This window comes from Schistocerca piceifrons, chromosome 3, assembly GCF_021461385.2.
Source record: "Schistocerca piceifrons isolate TAMUIC-IGC-003096 chromosome 3, iqSchPice1.1, whole genome shotgun sequence".
Classification (NCBI taxonomy): Eukaryota; Metazoa; Arthropoda; class Insecta; order Orthoptera; family Acrididae; genus Schistocerca; species Schistocerca piceifrons.
Window position 1 is genome coordinate 912,124,619 of NC_060140.1, and position 23,763 is coordinate 912,148,381.

At 39.8% G+C, this 23,763-nt stretch overlaps 1 protein-coding gene across 1 annotated transcript in view; it reads right to left on the reverse strand.

Annotated features, from left to right (window-relative positions):
* Positions 1-5,521, reverse strand: part of LOC124789822 (cuticle protein 21-like) — a 37,469-nt gene extending 31,948 nt beyond the window's left edge. The window contains exon 1 of the mRNA XM_047257306.1: positions 5,429-5,521. Within this exon, the coding sequence (XP_047113262.1) occupies positions 5,429-5,440 (12 nt within the window). The 5' untranslated portion in view covers positions 5,441-5,521. The remainder of the gene's footprint in view (positions 1-5,428) is intronic.
* Positions 5,522-23,763: the final 18,242 nt, after the last annotated feature.

Sequence of the window (23,763 nt, forward strand, 5' to 3'; positions counted from 1 at the left end):
CAGAAATTTACTACGTCTGTAGGGGACTCTGTGGATTTTTACCTGCACGAAAACACTTCACTATTTGAATACCTCTGACAGAACTTATGTTACATTTATTAACATATGGCTACAAGGAAGTTAAATTCCGTGTTTCCAGCTCACGCATAAACATCCCAAAATATTCTAATCAACTAGTTACTGAAAAAGCAGTGTGTAGTTACGAATTACTAGAATAGGAAATCTAGAGCAGTGTTTCTTTTCATTTGCATCTTCGTTGCAATCTAAATGACGCATAAACGGTTAAGTACGAATTAAAAAATTAACAAGTTGGAATGGGATTTATAACTGCGCGGCATTTCAGTGCAGTCGTGCCCCACTGAAACGCCGGCCATAAAATTATCACGAAAGGACGTAATTTAGTGTTTATCTGCATGTTATTTTCCTCTTTTTCGGCTCAGATTAAATAAGACAAAAATATCAGATGTGCAGAGTAAAAGTAGTCAGTAAAAATGAATTTAATATTGTAAAAAAAAACAGTATGTTCAGTGAGCTTAATGGTAAACATTTTAAAACGTTTAGAACAAACAACAGTAGACAAGTAAATACAAACATTTCAAAATGTAGTGTTTGGTATCAAGAAACAGCATTTTACTCTTTGCTTCTTAATCTTCACTCATGAAATTTTGTCAGTACTGAAAAATAAGAGAAGGAAGCATGTTTTTAAAATCTCTGTCCATCTCTGTCCATCGTTAACACATACCTGTTACGTATAATTATTGCGCGACAGGGACATTTGAAACACCATTCCAAAAGCCGTGAGTGTAAACAATAGGCGACTTGCAACTCTCGGAAGTTGCATTATTATCAATGCTGGATATGCATCTCTTCTAGAATATCTACGAGCGGACTTCAAAACGTAATCTACACATTATTATGGTATGCCAAGTAACTTGTAGTGAATGCTGCTGCACATAATGACACAGATACACTGTATTTTCGGCACCTTGGTCATCGGGCCATTCGAGAATCGCTGTGTTAACGCCCTCATCATTGGAATATGTACAGTTGCAGCGAATCAGTTCCTTGATGGCCTGGGTCTTGTTGTCTGTGGTCGATGTCTGTGCAGCACTGGTCAAATTGTTGGCTGGACACCACATTGCATTTCTTCAGTATATATCACTAGAATGTCACCGTGAGACTGAGTGCAATTTATACCTTTTGTCCACAAGAGCCGCGCTGTTCTTCTTACTTCAATTTTGGACTACGTTTCCAGTAGCAGCGTAATTTCACCCTCACACTGTGATATACCTTTTATCCGCACCGCAGCAGAATTGTGTCTACACGAAATTCAAAAACATGAGGTTCTATTCTGACAATGTACATATCTTGTTGCGTAGTGGTCTTGGCGTGGGACGACCTATGTAATGTACTTTCTGAAGTCCCCTCGTACATCTCTTTACTCTTAATTTTAAATATAATTTAGATATAAAGTCCAATTTTGCTGTAGTCTTCTGCTTGTCTCGGCCGCATATTTACCAAACACTCCATTAACTGGCAGAGAAGCGGGATATCTTTCATTTAACAAGTGCAGTTCAAAACAAGGATATAAAAACTCTCTCATTCACTTCGCTCTACCTCCTTAGTGACTGCAAATGTGTTCTTTCATAGCGACTTGCAGAAGACGTATTTGTCCAAAAGTTCGATGAATATATTAGTTATCTCATTCAAATGCTGTAAGTTAATATCTCTTACTGATGAACGATAAACACAGAAAAAAACCTGAAAAGGAAAGCAGTTACTCTGTGACATGCAACCAGCAGCGAAAATACCATTAAGAGTGTATGTGGCTTTCGATAGGATCGATACGAAGATAAAAACAGCTACAGGTCTATAATTTTTCTGATACGCCCTCAGCAATAGAAGGGCTTCGTAATCTGAATCGTAGCCAAAAAGCTATAAGTTTTACAAATCTTTTGTGTACTTTTCTTAGATACTTGCGAAGTATGTGTCACACTGCCATGTCTTGGCAGTTACTCTGTGCGTGGTCTTCCTGGTGAGTGAACGCTGAAACTTGAGGTAGAAGTCAACACAGCGATACATGAAACTTGTATCAACGTTTTGCCAGAATTTACTACAGAATAGTATGAATGTACTTCTGGAGAACACAGGTGAATTAGGAGACTCGAAGTTTAGTTTCTCGATGTTTTGTGACCTGGCGATAAGGAGCGCGATTTGTAAGCGAACTAAAAAGGCAGCATAGCAAGTTATAGTCATTAAGTTTCAGTGCTAAAGCTGGCAGACATTTTATGAATTTCTTATTTTTCTGAAGCCGAACCTGGAGTTTATAAAGAATCAGCATTATTTGAGAAATTTCTATATTGTACGCTAAACCGTTTACGAAAAAGCAGTGATCCTATAATACGTTTACGAGAAATTCTTGACACTCGTTTCCAGCGTCAGTTCTAAGTTACGTTGTTGAGATGTATCCATTTGATTATAGAACATAAAACGGTAGAAGTATGGCGAATTCTGACCTTTCGCAGCTTAGTAAACGATTCTACCCCAGTCGTTCATTTATGTCAAACAGTGTAACGTACGAGGAATTTTTCAGTAAGGAGGGCGGTGAATTTGATAGTTGGTGGCAATAAGACTAGCTGAACTGTAAGTTTCTCTCAACAGAAATGACTGGCTTAGACAGTTTAGGAAACCATGTCAAGTTGCCGATACGAAGTTCTTAACAATTGTTTTTCAGAACATAAGGACGGAAGAAATAAGGATAAAAATGTGGAACGTCACCTGGTCCAAGAGAAACAATCCCTTAATGAGATCATTAATGAAAATAGGCTGAAATGATTTGGCAATCTGAGAAGGATGGTTCCACAAACAGCTAGTGTGGTTGAAGAAAGAAGTTAGAGAGACTAAGAAGGCGGCCAAGAAAATATGAATCGAACAGATAAGAGACGATGTAGCACAGCGAGGTCTGCACTTGTATCAGACTGTCATCGATATCCCTTGAGTGCATAGAAATAAGAGGAGCAGACTCATTCACCGCACCTGCAAAACTAAAGGAACTGGAAAGAAACTAAGACAACAATAAAATGTCCTACGGCTGGAGCTGCTGCTGTTGTCAGTGTAACGTATATTCACGGATGTTCGCTTCTTCAGTGTAGCAGGGAATGAAGGAAGATTAGGTTTTAACATCCCGTCTACGTTGAGATCGTTACAGACGGAGCACAGGCTCTGCCTGGGGCTGAAATTCGCCCATGTGCTTTCCAATGAAGCCATCCAGCCTTTCCTTTTCATGATTTAGGGGACACACGAACAACCGAGATCTGAATGGTGGGACAGCGATTCGAAACGCTGCGCTTCAGAAAAAGAGTCAGAACGCAGCTTAGTACGTCAGCGGTGATTCTGTGTTGCGAGGAGAAGTGTGATTAGTGCTCGTGCAGAGAGTGCACTGTTTGTGTTGTTGAGGATTTCTGCGGGAACGAAAGGGAGATGGCGAAATCATTTGTCGATTCGTTGTTTACTTCTCTCGGACAGCAGAAGATTGGCCCATACGCCATCACTACCTTCATGGCACTAACGCGTGCTTTAATATTTTACCCAGAATGTAGTCCAGTTATGATTTGCCTGTCTGCCTCTGCACCTAGCGCTACCGCACTATGTGAGCTGATTCAGTGTGTAATGCTGTTGTAAATATAATACTGCCATTAATCTGTATATTTTAAAATTTCTTTGTTCTGTAATAATTTTGAAAAATTAAGCAAATACTATAAAGAGAATAAGCTTTTGGTAAGTGTAGTTTATCTATTTAAATAACCTCTTTGACGTAGGTGGAATAAATGTATTAAAACATATTTTGTAAATAATTATGTAATATTTCAAGTACAACTGTAATTAATTATGTCAATTTTGTATGTATATGCTGTCATGCAATTGTAGATGGTTCATACTTAGGGTTTTTGTAAGCAGAAGCGTAAATTGAAAAGGTGTAGGGATCATAGGTAGAATGGAACTGCAAGAATAGGTTTTGGCCTCGGACGTGTTCTACATGATTGGCGCAGTACGGCAATAAATTAATAGCTCAGAAATTTGCAATTTTATCGTCGCCACCAAGAGGAAGACAGAGCTATGTACATCAAGAGCCGTACCTGCGCAATGTTACTACGCAGCATCGCCTCACGCCACCTTCGACATCAGTAACCTTATTTAGAAGTGTATCACAGTATGAACCATACATCTTCAATCAGTGGAATATAAATGTTAAGTGTACCTTTGTGTTTAACCGTAATTTTTCCTTTTTCATTTACCTCAGTAGGAGCCTTACCTAAACGAATTTATTCCGAGTATCCTGATGTTTATTGCAGCTTATAATAGTAAATTACTGGCAATAGTACTGTTTTGCTAGCACATTCTGAAAATCATTATTAAATACTAAAGTTTGCACGTATCAGTTTAAGGGCCACCGCTTTGCGTGACCATGAGGATAAGTTTTCAATAGCATTCCTGAAAGTAAAGTAACATAATTATTTAACTGCAACAATCTTAACAGTAATTGTTCGTGTTGCTTCTCCATGTCAAAGAAAGCCAGACAAATATTGGTGTTAGTAAAATGTTAACAAATAACAGTCCTAAAGAAATGAAATTTAGTCGTGTTAAATAATAGTTTTGGTCATATGAATAATAACTATAAGTTAAATGTTTTGTTTTTATATCCTTGTTGAAACATATGTGTGTCTTCTTTAAATAATTAATGAAGTATAGTGATAAATTCCATAAGTAACAGAAAGTGGGATTAATAGTACTTACTGCCAAGTGACCGTAGTAAATGGAAGTTAAGTGGTTGTGTTTAAATTACGTAGTAAGTGAAAGTAGTTATTTATTCAGCGTCGAAAAATAACTTCATCTTTTTTTGTAGACACTGTGCCCGATTTGGGCTGGCGGCCGTTTTATTAAGCAAAACAGTTTATTTTTATAACAGGCTTTGTCCGATAAAAGGTTTCCAAAAGTAATTATTCTGCCTGCTTTTCCCACAAACTGTATGATTCGGAGAAAAATAGTTCGATACTTTACTATTAGGTTGAACACGGTTAAAATCCCTCTCCGAGAGTCGATGGTTTGGAGTGTTAGTGATACGTAAATTTGTGGTGTTCCTGCCGCTACTTACTACACCGTTCTGACATTCCGAATCGCGGATCTTCCGTCTTTACAGTGGTAGAACTTAAACATTCTGATACCGTATTGACGAGAACGCTTGCAAGTGGTGAAGAGAGAGGAGCTCGCTAGTGGCTTCGGCTGCGGAGACAGACAGCTAAGTTAAAGATCATATTACAGCATCAGACGCGCCAGCTGCTGACGGTGAGCTACAGCGAGCAAAATCCACGGTGTGTCACGTAGACGGCATGTCGCAGCAAACAACGGTAGATTATTTGCAGAAACTCACCAGGATCTTCATACTGTTCGTCGTAGCGGACGTCGGTGCAGCCGTGGTAGCGATCTCGGGTGTGGGCTGCAGTGGGGTGGTGGCGGACCACTTATATACCCGTACGGTGGCCAGGGGCACTGGGACGCCACCCAAGCCCTGAAGGCCTCGCAGCGGGCAGAGAGGGCGATTTCCAGATCTCAGCTTACACTCCGGTACGGAGTCAGCACGTACTGCACACACACATACAGACGGCCTCCGCCGTCACCAGTTGCAGCTGTTTCAGGTTACATCGTCACTTCACACGGCAGCGAGACCGCTGAGACCACTGTCACAGTAGGACTGATTAGAAATCTTCTGTTTACTTTATGCAAGTCTTTTTTGATATAAAAAGGGGAGGAAGATATTTAACGACGGAGCACAATGTCAAAAAATGGCTCTGAGCACTACGGGACTTAACTTCTGAGGTCATCAGTCGCCTAGAACTTAGAGCTACTTAAACCTAACCAACCTAAGGACATCACACACATCCATGCCCGAGACAGGATTCGAACCTGCGACCGTAGCGTTCGCGCGGTTCCAAACTGTAGCGCCTAGAACCGCTCGGCCATCCCGGCCGGCAGCACAATGTCATTTCGACAAGGATGAGATAGGGAATTTGCCGTTGTGTTGTTGAGAAAACCATTGTGGAATTCCTTTAAAGTTGACACTAAATAGCAGTGTCTGTGTTATTAGTGAGTACGAAGCTATTCGGTTTCTTCAGTCATGCATGCATATGTGACCGAAGTAATTCTTAATAACACAGGCACTGCTATTTCGTATTTATTCGCCAATACCAGGCCCTTGACTCTCAATAAATATGTCCTTTTCGGAGGGGAATATTCGTGACTTACGAGTGCAGGTTGTGACACATGGACGACGACATATGGAAGTTTGGGTCTGATTCGTGTTTGGATGGCCGAAGCGGCTAAGGTAACCGCTCGCATAAAGTGGAAATTTCGACTGTCCCAGTCCGGTACAAATTCTCATCGTCTTCATTCCAATATATGACAGAAGTTGTTTGATATTTGCAACTGAATAAATTTCCTGTATCCCATAAAGTCATTCAGAGAAATTACAGAAACCTAAATCATTTTGGGCAACAGTGTGTGAACATCGCTCTGTCGGTATCGTAACCAGTGTGCAAAGTAGTATATCGAACTGTTTAGTACATAATTTAGCCATTCTTGACAAGACTATCGCAATCTACAACAATCGAGGGCTTTGGACACAATTATTTCTAAAATTGTTGTTCGTTTCAGGTAAAGCAGGATTGAAAAGATACAATTTGTGACATAAAAATTCAAACAGAACACTTGCTGGTATTAAATACAAAATATCTTTATCCCGTCTGATACGGGGCCCGTTTGATCAAAATTCGACAGTTTTTATTTTATTATTTGACTTTGTGGTCGGATGCGCTTCCCGAATCCACTTTCGTCAATGTAACCTAAGGGAGATAAGTCATGAGTGCCATCTGTCTGTGAATCGCGTAAACTTTGTTCTGCGTGTTATCGTTTTTAGATATTAGATTAGATTTATTCTTATTCCAATTGATCCGCAGTGAGGAGGTCCTCCAGGATGTAGAACATGTCAGAAAAACAACAATACATGACAAATGTTTACAAATCAAACAAATAAGCTAATTTCTACAGGTCCCAAGTGGAATGATCGTCATTTTTTAATGAACACTATATGAAAGAATCATTTTACAAATACTAATGCACTGAATTTAAAATAAAAAGGTTTATTTATTTGTTTATAAGGTAATAAACATGTAATACAACTACTATAATACTTATTTACACATCACTGCACCAATTCGTCGATGGAGTAGAAGGAGTTGGCCACCAATAAATCCTTTAGGGTTCTCTTAAACTGAATTTCATTAAAGAAAAAATATATTGGGAAGCTGTAGTTAGTATCACTAGTATCCTAAACTGGCTTCTGCAGGATGTTCTAGAGTTCAAATCACATATAACTCTTACTGCACGTTTTTGTGCCCGGAAAACTTAAGCTTGGCTTGATGAATTACCCCAATAAATAATCCCACATGACATTATGGAATGAAAGTAAGCATAGTATGCCAGCTTTTTCATTTTTATATCCCCTATGTCTGACACAATTCGCATTTCAAATAGAGATTTGTTAAGACGCTTCAGCAGTTCTGTGGTGTGCTTTTCCCAGTTGAATTTATTATCAAGCTCTAATCCCAAGAATTTAACACTGTCCACTTCTTCTATCTGCTTGTCATCATATGTTAGGCACATACTCGTGGGACACCCCTTACAAGTTCTGAACTGCATATAGTGTGTTTTTTCAAAGTTTGGTAAAGGTTAGTGACAAGGAATTGGCTAGGAACCAGTGATTAATGTCCACAAATATTTCATTAGCTGATCTTTCTAAGACTACACTTGATTTGCTATTTATTTCAATGTTTGTATCATCGGCAAACAAAACGAACTTGGCATCTGGTAATGTTACTGATGAAAGGTCATTGATATACACAAGAAAAAGTAAGGGCCCTAAAATGGAACCTTGTGGGACCCCACATGTAATTAGTTCCCAGTTGGATGATGCCTGATAGCTTAATACATGTCTCTTTCCTAATAACACCATTCGTATCCTACCAGAGAAATAAGATTTGAACCATTTTGCAGTATTTCCTTAGCACTATAATATTCTAATTTACTTAAAAGGATATTGTGATTTACACAGTCAAATGCCTTTGACAGATCACAAAATATACTAGTTGCCTGCAATTTTTTATCTAATGAATTAAGTATATTCTCACTGTAAGTGTAGATAGCCTTCTCAATATCAGAACTCTTTAGAAATCAGAACTGTGACTTTGACAGTATGTTATTTGAGATAAGATGGTTATAAAGCCGATTGTACATTACTTTTTCTAAAATTTTTGAGAATGTTGGCAAAAGTGAAAATGGATGGAAATTTGATGCTATTTCTTTATCTCCCTTCTTAAACAGTGGCTTAAGTTCTGCATATTTTAACCATTCAGGAAATATGTTACTTAACTCAGAATCACATTCTTTAATTAGCTTTGTTGATATTTCATCATACCCACTAGATGTTTTTGATTTTAAAGATTTTATGATGGACATTATTTCTGCTGGGGTAGTGAGGGTCAAATTCATATTATGGAAGTTACTTGAAATGTCTGGTCTGAGGTGTTCCATAGCAGCATCTACAGAACCTGACAACTCCATCTTTTCAGTAACAATTATGAAATGTTTGTTAAAAAGTTCTGCAACACTATACACATCTGTCACCAATGTAGCATTTACTTTTAATGCTATTTGTTCCTCTTCATGTCTGGTTCTACTGGTCTCCTCCTTCACTATATCCCGTATTGTCTTCATTTTGTTATCTGATAAGACTATCTTTTCCTTGTAATATATTTGCTTTGATGTCCGTGTTACAGTCTTAAATATTTTGCAGTATTTCTTGTAATGTGCTATAGCATCAATGTCGTAACTGTTTCGAATTCACGGACAGTTTCCTTTTTGTTTTACAAGATACCCCTATTCCTTAAGTAATCCATGGCTTCTTTGTAGACTTTGTTCTAACCTTGGTAAGTTTTTGGGGAAAACAGTGTTCGAATAAGGTAAGCACTTTATTAGCAAAAGTGTTATATTTTTCATTCATGCCATGAGCACTGTAAACATCAGTTCAGTGAATGTCTCTGAGGAGCGTCCTAAAATAATCAATTTTTGGCTTATTGATTACACTCTTGAGCTCAGATTTAACAGATTTTATATCCTGTTCAGTGTTAACATTTAACAGAAGGAGCTGCATGTCATGATCTGAGAGGCCATTGACTACTGGCTTTGTAATATAATTTTTTTCATTGGACTTCTCTATAAAGATATTATCAGTGGCTGTTTGTGAGCAATTGGCTACCTTGTGGGGAACTTTACAGTGGGAATTAAGTTGAATGATAGTGTTACTAACTCAAATAAGTTCTTATTGGGAGAGTCTTTAAGGAAATCTACATTGAAATCACCAGGAACCACTATTTCTTTGTTTTTGTTGTTAAATGGGCCAGTACAGACAGCTTCAGGGTGGTTACGAGCAGATTAAAGTTACCTGCAGGTGCTCGATATACACTTAATATTATGAAGGCTTTTTTGTGAAATTCTACTTCTGTTGCACATGCTTCCATATGCTGTTCTAGGCAAAATTTATGAATGTCCATGTTCTTAAAATTATAACAGTTCCTGATGAATGTTGATTATTCTTGAATCGTAAAGTGTGAGGCGTAACATGGGGACCAGCCCAGCATTTGCCAAAACGAGCGTGCAGAACCGTCTAATAACCGCACTCAGGCTGGCCGGTGTACCAGCTCACGGTCATTAATCCGTCACACGGATTCTATCCTGGGGGGGGGGGGGGGGTTTGCCTCGCCTCCCTGTCTTACAGGGTAGAGATCGTCGCGCTACTCTATACAAGAAGGTATTAACAACGAAATATAAAAAATATATTACACAAAACTAGATGATATATGGATAAGAGAACAATTATTTAAAACAGTGACTCTAAAAAGTATGTTAGTCTAGCTGCACTAGTGCAATGAGGAACAAAATTTTTTAATAGAAAACTATATTGATGTGGAAGTATACAACGTGTTCACAGAGAATGCTTGTAAAATTCTTAAGTTCCGTTTTACTGAGAGGAATTAAATGTATAACTAATTAGCGAACGATCCTATTCATGCAACAAAGAGGTAATCTAACAGAAAAATAGTTTGTAATCTTTAAAACATGGCACAGTGTAAGAGTACTGAATGATTGTCTTCTTCTTTTAATTTATGTATAATGTCATTTTCAGTGAGACAGGAATCGCAGTTTGTAGAGGGTATTATTTTTGCCAAATGTCTCACTTTCTTAGTAGGTACTCGTATGACATGATCTTATTCTGTTAATAGGAACAATTTATTTTCTCAACATCTCCAAGTTGAAAAACCAAGTATTGCTTTCTTATATGTTTCAATGTCGCCAAATATCATGTGTCATGTTCACAAACACTGTCCATTCCGTGTGATATGTAGGCGAGCTTGCTATGACGATTGCTGTACAGTTGGATTTCGGTAGCAGGAGGTTCTGCCCTTTTTAGCCAGTTGGTCTGTACGTTCTAATATCGATATGACCCTGTATCCAGTGTAGATCAATCTGTTGGTGTATCTCCTTTACACTCTTTAGACGTGTTAGTATATTGTGTGCCATTACTAGATCGTGTACCAAGGAACTGGACATTGCTTATCTCCTTTTTCTTCTACACTTTAATCACTGAGCATTTTCATGTAGCGAGCCCATCTTTTCGTCAACGTTTCTTCGTATTTCTTCAGGCTTATGTATTAAAATTTTATTTTGTTGATAAGTTCAATTAATTTTGTTCTATTTTTGTGAATTTTATTTCATAATCTATAGTCGTTAGAAACGTTCCTCATTGTCATAATCTGTAATTTTAATCTGTGACATGTTTACACCACTCGGAGATATTTTAATGTTGCTACTAAATCTACTATTCTTGAATTACTTACGACCCAGGCCCTACTTTGATACAATAACTCTGCGACCTTACAAAATTTCAAATGTTGTGTTTCAGGTTTACTGCCTACGTATATCTGCGAAATTCACTAGCTTCTTCTCTATATCTTTATCGTACTAGTATGTTCTCTTACAATCCAGGTAGTTAAAACTTTGAATTTGTTCTACCATTTCATGATTTATAACAACTTTTGTTCTTATGTATCATTTACCTTTAAAACTATTTTTTGCTTTTTCTTTCAATACGTTACGACCACACTCTTTATATGTCTTGCCAATAAGCAAATTTATTTTTATAAGTCATCCTCTTTTCCTGTCAAAAGTAAGATATCGTCGTAATATAAGAGACAGGGAAATATAATGAGACTGTCTGTTTTTGATTCAGCACCCTCTCTATCGTAACTGAGCTTTTATTCTCGTATTACACCTCCAAGATATGTGCTAAAAAGTGTCTATTACGCACTACATCTTTTCCTGACCCGTTTGTTTGTCACTATAAGTTATGCTAGTTTAGTTTTCAAATGTAGTAACATTATGGAATCTCTGAACATGTTTTTCAGATGTCGTAGCGCTACCCAGAATCCACCAGCTATACGCAGGAATCACACAAACCACCTTGCGTCGATCTTCGGTCCATAGTCGTACTCGATGTCATTGAGAAGTGACATGAACATCCATCCCACAAAGACCATACAATTCAAAACCTAACAATGGGTAGTCGATACTCAACCACCGAACGGGACATGGTTGATGGAGGAGGAAAAGGAGGAGAATAATTTGTAGCGTCCCGTCGACAAAGGGATCGTTAGAGACGGATCGCAAGCTAGGATTAGTGAAGGAAATCGGCTGTGGTCTTTGAAAGGAACCATTCCGGAATTTGCCTGAAGCGATTTACGGAAGTCGCAGAAAACCTATATGTGGATGGCCGAAAGCGGGTTTGAACTGCCGTCCTCCCGAATGCGACCCCATTGTGCTAACCACTGCGTCACCTCACTCGGTAAGGGAGATAAAGAACTGTCCATTTAATTAAAGACGGTCTGAAAGACTTGCAGAAGTGACACCGATTGTTGTGATCTCAAAGTCAGATTTAACCATAAAATCACAAATTCAATTTGTATGTCTATCTCTACACCTACAGCTACATGACTACTCTGCAATCGACATTTAAGTGCTTGGCAAAGGGTTTGCAGAACCACTTGCAAATAATTTATCGATCGTTACATTCTTGTGTAGCACTTAGGGAAAAATGATTTGTGATTTCGCTTATTTCATTAAGATGGCCACTTCTTCCTGCATAGACGGGGGGCAAAAAAATATTTTTGAATTCGAAGGGAACATTTGGTGACTGAAATTTCGTGAAAACATCTCGTCGCAATGAACCTGTGTTTTATTGAATTGTGTGTGTTCTGTAATGCTTAATTCTTTCATATCCAGATTGTCCACTGCTTTCAAGACACTTTGCTCTATTTCGTTCTCTTCGTGTCCTACATTATTGCAATTAATTATTTTCTTTCTTACATATTTTACATCTACTTCCACATAGATAGTCCGCAAATCACAGAACGGTGCGTGTTGGGGGGTACCCTATACCAATACTAGTCACTCCCTTTCCTGTTCTACTCGCAAATAGTGCGAGGGAAAAGCGACTGTCTACATGCCTCCGTTTGAGCCCTAATAGTTCGTATCTTATCTTCGTGGTACTTACGCGCAGTGCATGTGGGTGGCAGTAGAATTGCTCGGCAGTCAGCTTCAAGTGCCAGTTTTCTAAATTATGTCAACAGTGTTCCTCGAAATGCACGTCGCTTTCCCTCCAGGGATTTCCATTTGAGTTCGCAAAGCATCTCCGTATCAAACTTCCTGGAATATCAGCGCACACTCCGCCGCGGAGTGAAAATCTCATTCTGGACCCAACTCCGTATCACTTACGCATTGTTCGAACCTACCGGTAACAAATCTAGAAGCACGCCTCTGAATTGCTTCAATGTCCTCCATCAATTTGATCTGGTACGGATCCTAAACACTCGAGCAGTATTCAAGAATAGGTCGCACCAGCAACCTATAAGCAGTCTCGTTTACAGATGAACCACACTTTTTTAAAATTCTCCAAATACACCGAAAACAATCAAGCGCGTTATGTCTTTCTGGCTTGTTAAGCATTTTCATTGTTTAAACCCAGTTTTGCCTTCTGTGAATACAGTATTCATTTAGGAGTACGCTTCTAAATGATGCTGGTGGGGTTTAGTGCACTTTTTTATTATTACTAAATCAGATTAATTTCTCTTTTGTCTACAACTGCAGTGACTGACCTAAACAAGTTGGTAAGGTACTTCAGGTAAGATTCTAACCTCTTTCACTAGTTAGTTTTAAATTTTAAACCATATTTTCTTCTTATGATTTTCCTACGTCTTTCTAACTAAAAGCTTCCTGCATCCATTGCTGCAGTTTTGTCAGTATACAAGAAACTGATTGTTTCCTTAACCTCACTCCGTTTTTTTGTTCATGATTTTTGAGGCCCATAAAATACGAACTATATCACTACTTATGGTATTTCAAAGTCCTTTCAAGTTAAACTACCATACCACAACGCATATAAGCAGCAATAAGAGACGACGTATTAATAGCGTGGAGAACTCAAACATACCGATATCAACCTGAGGTATTAGTGGAAGAAGTATAGGGTGGAATGAAGTCTTTCAAGTAACTGGCGGAGTGAGGATTGAAATTTAAATTATTGTTTTTTTGGGGGCGGGGTGTGAAAGGCACCATTGGGATGGAAAGAACGGTCTACGTCCGAGTGAGAAAAGCCCGAAACAAAGTATTGCAAATCACTAGCAGTTTGCTGTCAAGGCACTTCATTGAAATACCTTAGTGGAGGCGTTACGTTTTAAGAAAATGTTTTCAGAAAATTTAACTAGTGAACTGATGATGAATACAGACCTGTTCCAGAATCTTACAGGAATCTCGAAACAAAGTTTCCAATATCTCTGTCCGAGAATTGCTAAAGCCGATGCAGATATGAGACAAGGTATATTAATTTTTTATTTACTTATTTATTTCAAAATTTTATACGAGTTACAACCCAACTTGTGATCGCCCTTCTGTTTTTTTGCTACTGGCGATTCGTACGGACGTTTATGTTCCTCTTTAAAGTTCGCTGTCCATCAATAAGCCACATGGTACCAAAAGTGTGCAGTGCTTTGACAGAAGTGAAAGATTTCATTCAAGGTATTTTGAAATAAGAATAATAATATTTTTATTTTATTTTTGTTCACCAGCACTCATCGCTGTTTTTACTGGCAATTTCTGCATCAGGTGCATCTCGAGATTAATATGAAAGTCATGGTATCAAGCGCAAACCATGTGGATGAAGAGCGATATGCACTTCCACACTTCCTATGGAATACTTATGCATTTGGTGTAGGTTAGAAGGCTTCTGAATTATTGTATGCTTCATCAAGTGTGATTCTGAGCTCATCGGTAACAGCTCGCTGACTTTTTTTTTAAGACTAGAATCTTTCTCTACATTAATTTCGACGTCATATATCTCTGGTCATAAGTGAATCGCATTTATAAAATAAATAAGTCTCTCGTTTGTCCACTTTATTGCTGTACACAACAAAGTCAGAGCAGCAAACAACTACGAAACACGTGCCTATATGTTTGCGGGCGAACTTTCGGAAAAAAAAAGCAAATCGATGTTGTTTTCGGTCAGACCTTGGCTCAGATACGTGACTGCAGCGCTGTTGGTGAGAGAAGTAGGAAACAATGGTAGAGCGAGAGGGAAGCACTTACAAACGAGGATAGAGATAACTATTGCACCGCAATACGAAATATTCTCCAACCTTGGTGGACAACACCGTCAAACCCTAGGTAATACGCCGGAAACTACCTGCAACAACCTGCAAGATCAGCAATCTTTTCCAGGCATACTGCAAAATTATCATCTTTTGCCGTCACACTACGGAAATGTTGATGGCAATGTTTATGTGGCGAAATACTGTGGTAAAATACGAGCCATCTAAACACACCTTAAGGGGACCATACTGTGGTTCAGGTCGAAAAAAATCGATTTTCGGTTTTCATCATATTTCGATAGATTATGGTTTTATTTAAGTACTCTAAAAAGGATTTTGCTGAATTTTTTTTTCTAGCATTTAAAGAGCATTTTCCTACCACGTGTGTTTATGTGCCACTCCCACTTCTCTGTCACCCACTTTTCTGCCTCTATTTTAGATCTTTATATCCTCTACATTGCACGTTAGGGATTTTTTTTTACTCCCGAGTGTGTTGGCTATCCTTGGAATGCAACGGTCGGAATTCTTTTGTTTCTACTGTTTGTAAGCAACACGCTTTCAAACACGCGGTTAGTTTTGTTCAAGTATGATTGCGAGTAGTTGTTATACTTACGTTTGCAGTGCTTCTTTACGTGCGGTTTGTTATACGAGTATTTATTGAAGATGACGAAACGTAAAGGCATTTTCAAGAAACAACAATTTAGAGGAAACAAGTTTAGAAAGCTTTCTGTACAAGAGGTGGTGCAAATAAAATAGGGCTCAGGCAACTGGAAAATCTTATTCTCACCTGCATTCTCTTCCTGCTGCTGTTATTACAGCAATTAAACCTATTGCCAGACACTTGGCTCATCCTGACCTTCTAAGGAAATGTCTGCATGAAAAAGAAGCTGGAAGACCTACTAGAGGCCAAAGAAAAATGGTTCAAATGGCTCTGAGCACTATGGGACTTAACTTCTGAGGTCATCAGTCCCCTAGAACTTAGAACTACTTAAACCTAACTAACCTAAGGACAGCAAACACATCCATGCCCGAGGCAGGATTCGAGCCTGCGACCGTAGCGGTCGCGTGGTTCCAAACTATAACGCCTAGAACCGCTCGGCCACCCTGGCCGGCGAGGCCAAAGAAGGGCCATCATACGCAGCAGGACAGTTTTAATTAACTGTAGGTAACAAATTTCAAAAGTTTTTTTAATGTAAATTTCCCGCAAACTAAAAATTTTCATTACATATGCCCCATTATATCAGAAACTATCATAGATAAATGAATTAAATTTTCAGAGACTCTGCATAACATAAAAAGCCACCTCTGGTACTACATTCATTAATAGTCCCCCATTCGGAAGTTCACAAAAAATATATTCTGCAGAAAAAACTTAATATCTTTGGTTAATATAATTAAAAAAAAAATTCTTAAAAACTATAAAATGGATAAAGTAGATTTTAGTACAGTTGACTCTCATGTAACATGCAGTAAAAATATTAAGGTCCTGCATCAAATAGTTTTTTCATAAATGGGTCAAACACTTGCCTAAATTAACATGGGTTAGATAGGCAGGGTGCGGTCCCCTTAATAAATCCATCAGGGACATTATTTCAGGCCATCCATAGCTGCGAAGTTCCACTGCTGGTGACGTGATTGTCAAGTGGAAGCGGTTGAGAACAACAACAGCTAAACCAAGACCAGACGGACCTCATGTACTGACGGACAAGGACATCAAAGGTGCTTGTAAAAAATTGTATGAAAGCAATGCAACTTATCACCCGTGAGTTGCAATGTGCTATGACTTGCCCAGCTAACACAGTGATTATGCACAGGAAGGTAAGAGACTGGGCTGGAATGGCTCGTTTTTGATGGTTAGGTTATGGTCCCCGCATTGCACACACGAACACGCCAAACGCAAGTGGATATGTACACATTTTACATCAATGTGTACAAAACCGTCACTATTACGTGGAGGTATGCAAAGGCGTCATGATCTTTAGTATTCTACAGTCAGAAACACGTTAGTGCAATGGCACACTAAGCACATATACCGGGTGATCAAAAAGTCAGTATAAATTTGAAAACTTAATAAATTACGGAATAATGTAGATAGCGAGGTAAAAATTGACACACATGCTTGGAATGACATGGGGTTTTATTAGAACAAAAAAAAGAAATATTGCTAGACTCGTGAAAGATCTCTTGCGCGCGTCGTTTGGTGATGATCGTGCAATCAGCCGCCACTTTCGTCATGCTTGGCCTCCCAGGTCCCCAGACCTCAGTCCGTGCGATTATTGGCTTTGGGGTTACCTGAAGTCGCAAGTGTATCGTGATCTACCGACATCTCTAGGGATGCTGAAAGACAACATCCGACGCCAATGTCTCACCATAACTCCGGACATGCTTTACAGTGCTGTTCACAACATTATTCCTCGACTACAGCTATTGTTGAGGAATGATGGTGGACATATTGAGCATTTCCTGTAAAGAACATCATCTTTGCTTTGTCTTACTTTGTTATGCTAATTACTGCTATTCTGATCAGATGAAGCGTCATCTGTCGGACATTTTTTTGAACATTTGTATTTTTTTGGTTCTGATAAAACCCCCCGTCATTCCAAGCATGTGTGTCAATTTGTACCTCTCTATCTACATTATTCAGTGATTTATTCAGTTTTCAAATTTATACTGACTTTTTGATCACTCGGTATGTTACTGTGAAACTTCCTGGTATATTAAAATTTTGTGTCACTTCCTGACACAGCAGCGCACACTCCGCTGCACAGGAAAAATTTCGTTTTGGAAATGTTATGTTCGCTTACGAGAGATCTTTTTATTCTGAGCCATATTTATACCAATCTCATAGATCGGATTAAGATTTAGTACTACATTTATTTTCAAATGAGGTTCACTCATCCCACAGTCTTATGGTACAACCCATAACCGAAATCTGTATTAACTTTCCCTAATTCACACCCGTGGATGCGCCACTGCCACTAATCAAAGACGTGTTCCACTGGTCCATTGGTTCGCAGACAGAACACATCTCTCCTGTAATATATCCTAGAATTCTCGCAACTAATTCTAAAATATTTGTTTTTCTTTTTTGCGACAGAGCTGCATTATTGTGGTGCGAAAGCCAAATCCAAGCTGTTTTTTTTTCAGGTTTCTTCGTATAATAGGCATCGAATTTGCCTAATTGATAGTTCGACCTTGAGGCAACAACGCTTGGTGCTCTAGCCGTTAAAAATTGAAGAACACAGTGCACATAACCTTGTCGAGCGATCCGGAATGTTTCCACTGGGATGGCAGGGTCTTAGTATCGTCGTCACAACCGTTAACCGATATTTCATCACCTGTGGCGACACGCATCTGTAGTAATGCATCGTTATTGACTTTATCTAGCCACTCCTGAGCGACATGCATTCACCGCCGTTTTTTGTTCGAAATTTAACGTTTCATACCGAAAAGAAAAATTTCAAGGCACGAGACACTTGATACCAACATCATCAGTGCGAGCTCAGATTGTGTTTCAACGATCGTTCATAGTAATTTATATCACGTTTTTCACGATTTCATCGGTTGATGATGTACTGGGGCTCGCCATTTTCGACGTCTTTATGGCCTTATTTTAAAAGCTTATAACACTTTTAAACCCTTGTTTTACCCATAGCAGAGTCATCAAAAGCAATATTTAACAATTCTAAAACTCTGCTGCATTTTACCCCGTCCCTACAGCAAAACGTAATGGATATTCTCTAACAGATTTTTACACAAAATAAATAATCGCTGATACTACGAAAACACATGCAGCCTTCTTGGCAGCTGATAAAATGTTAAATATCCAATATGGATAACAGTGTATAGATATTTTTCAGACATGTTTACCAACACAACAACAAAAAAATAACTCAAATTCGTCTGATACAACATGCGAAATTCAAAATTCCCGCCACTTTTTGAACACACTACGTATATTTTTTTTTTTTAAATTGCAGGGCAATAAGGGAGAGCCACCGCTAGCTTACAGCTTTTGTACTGTTCCTTATCGTACTGTCGACTGTGACGGTATTGTGAAATCGACTCCGAGTACATGAAAGTGAAAGAGTCCAACAAAGCTTCGAATTTGGAGTGACTACATTCAACAAATTAGCGACTTACGACACTCTGAAATATTTTTAAGAACGGAAGTCTTCGGTTTTTATTTTCTGCAGCCATCTTTTAATCTCAGCTCATCATTAGGGAAACTAAAATATTAATCGGATGTAGTCTTTCTCTACGTCAAAGTTTCCGGTACTAGTAGTACAGTTTCGTATTTACCTACTCTAAAACAAACTTAATGGCTTGAAGACTTGTAAAATAACTCAAACTGCTATCGATAAATCCTTTCTGCTTTGAAATATTGCTCAAGATCTGTATGCATTCAAAGGACTCATTGGCTATGCACTTCATTACTACCGGATTTCTCTATCATTTATCTCGTAAATGCAGCAGTCACATAGATTAACCGTACGGCAGTATTTATTAAACTGTGCCTCAATGTTTTCCAACACCTAAAGCACATCTTATTAGTATGATAAACACAGCTACATGTTTGATGTACTTACCTACGAAAAATAACTTCTCCTCCTTGACCTATTTCCAAGAGCATCCGTAGCAGCATAAATTATTCACCATTGATGTTGCTAACTAATACATGTGTAAAAGTAGGATAAATACGTGTAATATTGAAGTTTCGATCCTAACGTCAAAACTAAACAAAAATTATTAAACGGAAGTCACGCAATAATCTCGGTTACATGGTGGTAAGATGTGCAACATTACGCTTTGCTCACTCCATAGATGTTCCTACTCCATGCGCTAAGCACCGATTACAACAGTAGCGGAATAGCAAAGACAACACGTAACTTTCACAGTTATCGACCGTCGCTATTGACATTGTTAAAACCCGTTGTAAAGAGAATAATCGTCATTCATTGCGCTATAATTACCTTTGAAGTTGAACATCGAATCTAAGTCTTGCTAGAGGAAGCGAACAAGAGTTAACGAAGAAGGTTCTGTATGGAACAATATTGTATACTAACGTTTGCGTGAGGATAATCTGAGCAGTACATGTACAACTATTTTAGTATTGCTCTACCAAGCGTATTTCTAGTAACTCTGAGAAGCAGTGTAATACAAAACACACATTCGCTAAGTATCGACGCACCCAAAAATCTTTCTTATTTTTTATCTGTTTTAGGGGGAAATATTTACTGTACTATTAAAAGCATTTGCAGCTTTTCTGCGGTTACAGAGTAAACCATAAATTCGTAATACCACACTATCGTCTGTCATTACGTCATAAATACACAAGGTCGAGTGGAACATCGCAAATCTGTATGAAAGCTGTCCCTTGGAAACAATAACTCCTTCAAGAATCTGTGGCGCAATTGGCAGTCGGTCGCTCTCAGGAGCAATTCCCGAATCGCCAGTTAATTCTAACGTCCCAGTCATATTCTTCAATACTGGCTCGGAAAGAGGATCTTTCCTTATTCCTTCAATGAGTCAATACTTGCGAAGAGCAGCAGCGCTATTGATGTTGTTTTGATAAAACAGCTTTACGAGTAAAGCCCTGCTCAACTCGTCCAGACCCAACTTGACTGTCTGCAACTGTAACTAATGCTTATGTTTCGACCCTATGTCGTCATACCAGTACCGGAACCTAACGACAAGTCATGACGCTAATAGTACTAACAACGCAAATCCTGCAGCACACAGTCTGAACATCATTTCTATGTAGTTGGGTATACATATGGTAAATACACTCCTGGAAATTGAAATAAGAACACCGTGAATTCATTGTCCCAGGAAGGGGAAACTTTATTGATACATTCCTGGGGTCAGATACATCACATGATCACACTGGCAGAACCACAGGCACATAGACACAGGCAACAGAGCATGCACAATGTCGGCACTAGTACAGTGTATATCCACCTTTCGCAGCAATGCAGGCTGCTATTCTCCCATGGAGACGATCGTAGAGATGCTGGATGTAGTCCTGTGGAACGGCTTGCCATGCCATTTCCACCTGGCGCCTCAGTTGGACCAGCGTTCGTGCTGGACGTGCAGACCGCGTGAGACGACGCTTCATCCAGTCCCAAACATGCTCAATGGGGGACAGATCCGGAGATCTTGCTGGCCAGGGTAGTTGACTTACACCTTCTAGAGCACGTTGGGTGGCACGGGATACATGCCGACGTGCATTGTCCTGTTGGAACAGCAAGTTCCCTTGCCGGTCTAGGAATGGTAGAACGATGGGTTCGATGACGGTTTGGATGTACCGTGCACTATTCAGTGTCCCCTCGACGATCACCAGTGGTGTACGGCCAGTGTAGGAGATCGCTCCCCACACCATGATGCCGGGTGTTGACCCTGTGTGCCTCGGTCGTATGCAGTCCTGATTGTGGCGCTCACCTGCACGGCGCCAAACACGCATACGACCATCATTGGCACCAAGGCAGAAGCGACTCTCATCGCTGAAGACGACACGTCTCCATTCGTCCCTCCATTCACGCCTGTCGCGACACCACTGGAGGCGGGCTGCACGATGTTGGGGCGTGAGCGGAAGACGGCCTAACGGTGTGCGGGACCGTAGCCCACCTTCATGGAGACGGTTGCGAATGGTCCTCGCCGATACCCCAGGAGCAACAGTGTCCCTAATTTGCTGGGAAGTGGCGGTGCGGTCCCCTACGGCACTGCGTAGGATCCTACGGTCTTGGCGTGCATCCGTGCGTCGCTGCGGTCCGGTCCCAGGTCGACGGGCACGTGCACCTTCCGCCGACCACTGGCGACAACATCGATGTACTGTGGAGACCTCACGCCCCACGTGTTGAGCAATTCGGCGGTACGTCCACCCGGCCTCCCGCATGCCCACTATACGCCCTCGCTCAAAGTCCGTCAACTGCACATACGGTTCACGTCCACGCTGTCGCGGCATGCTACCAGTGTTAAAGACTGCGATGGAGCTCCGTATGCCACGGCAAACTGGCTGACACTGACGGCGGCGGTGCACAAATGCTGCTCAGCTAGCGCCATTCGACGGCCAACACCGCGGTTCCTGGTGTGTCCGCTGTGCCGTGCGTGTGATCATTGCTTGTACAGCCCTCTCGCAGTGTCCGGAGCAAGTATGGTGGGTCTGACACACCGGTGTCAATGTGTTCTTTTTTCCATTTCCAGGAGTGTATTTTTCCATCTACACAGGCTCAAATAGCGAAAGTATAATTATAACCGCTCTGCACCTGTGACACGTAAGTAGTAATGTAGGCTCTGCCCCGAGTATTTCGTTCCAATTTTGGTTGTAGGTAACATTGTTCCACTACCACTCTCAGGGTGATTTACACATTGCTTCCTCTGTAGTCTTCCGTAAATATAGCCGGTAACGAGCCTGCTAAGGCTAGAAGCCTTTCTACTGGCCAAGTAAACATTTCAAGAAAAAATTATGATAGATTGTTGTTCCTTCAACAGCTCCTCACTTTCTTTACCCAGACTACTTGAAGTTTAAGAAAACTGACCCAACAAACAACATACTTTTGCATTTCGTTTTGTGTAGGATTCACCATTATTTGCTGCAACTGCAAATAAATTGACTCCAAATCTGTGATTTACTTTTATATTGTTCGCTCACATATATTTGAATGATTCGAATCGCATTCTGAAGATACTTTGGTATCTTCATAGTGTCCTTTCTGTTGCTACAATGAGCTGGTAACGGTGACCTGTTGCCACGAAACACAACAATGGCTTTAGGACGCATTTCCTTTGGTGGACAGCGTTTGGATCGAATTCCAAACAGAACATAGAAAGAAGTAATATGAGTCCGCAGAACTACATTTTTTTTGTCAACTCTTTTGGGTTTCGAAATCACAGGCGCAGGACAGATGCAGAAAGAATCTTTTATGGAACTAACTAGCGCGATCAACGTATCTTTCAGGTACAATATTTTCAGAATTATACATATTGCAAGGGCGTGCTGAAAAGTAATGCGTCCGAATTTATATGTGAAAACTCTTAAAGCTTTTTAAATATAGCAAACTTTATTGACATTCTTCATATTTATTTTTCATGTGCACATATTTATAACTGAACATTGTCATCCTGGCGACGCATCCATTTCACCCAACGAGAGTCCAGTTTGTTGCCACCATCACTGTAGAATGTTTGAGTTTGTTGATGGAACCACAACCTCTCCTCTGCTCGCACGACTCTATCGATATCAAAGTGAATTACTTGAAAGTGTTCTTTAAGTTTTAGAAACAGATGTATGGACGAACTCTTCGAATTCGTGGTTTTGCTTTTCCGAGGGTCTCTCACGCACCGACGTAGGTACCTTACACACCACCACGTTACAAGCTACAATATCGAGCCTTCTAGCGGCAGAGGGTTGCAATTTGCGTCGGCGAAGCTGGAAAGTCGACCGGATAATATGGATGAGATGAAATACCCCAACTGATACTGAGAAAGAATAAAACATTTCGTAGGCATTACTTTTCAGCTCGTCCTCGTATAACTGTAATTGAGGTAATGGGTAAGAAACACAATAGAACAATGGGCACCCTTGAGAGTGAAATAGTGAAGGCAGCAGAGGCTCATACAGGTAAAAGAACAAAACCTAGTAGAATTAATTGGACAACGCACGAGATATTGAAACTGATTGCCGAAAGGAGAAAATGTAAAAATGGAGCAAATGAAGCTACCGATAGAAAACCCAGACGTATAAGAAACGAGATTCACATATAATGTAAAGTAGTTAAAAGGCATGGCTAAGGGACAAGTGCACGGCCGCAGAAGCGTGCATTTGCAGGAGGTAGACAGATGCCGCAGGAGAAAAGAGGAGCAGCTGTATGGATATCAGGCGCTCATATGGTAAGCCAGTACCAACCAAAGAAGGGAAAGCTGAGAGGTGGAAGGAATATGTAGAGGTGTTCTACAA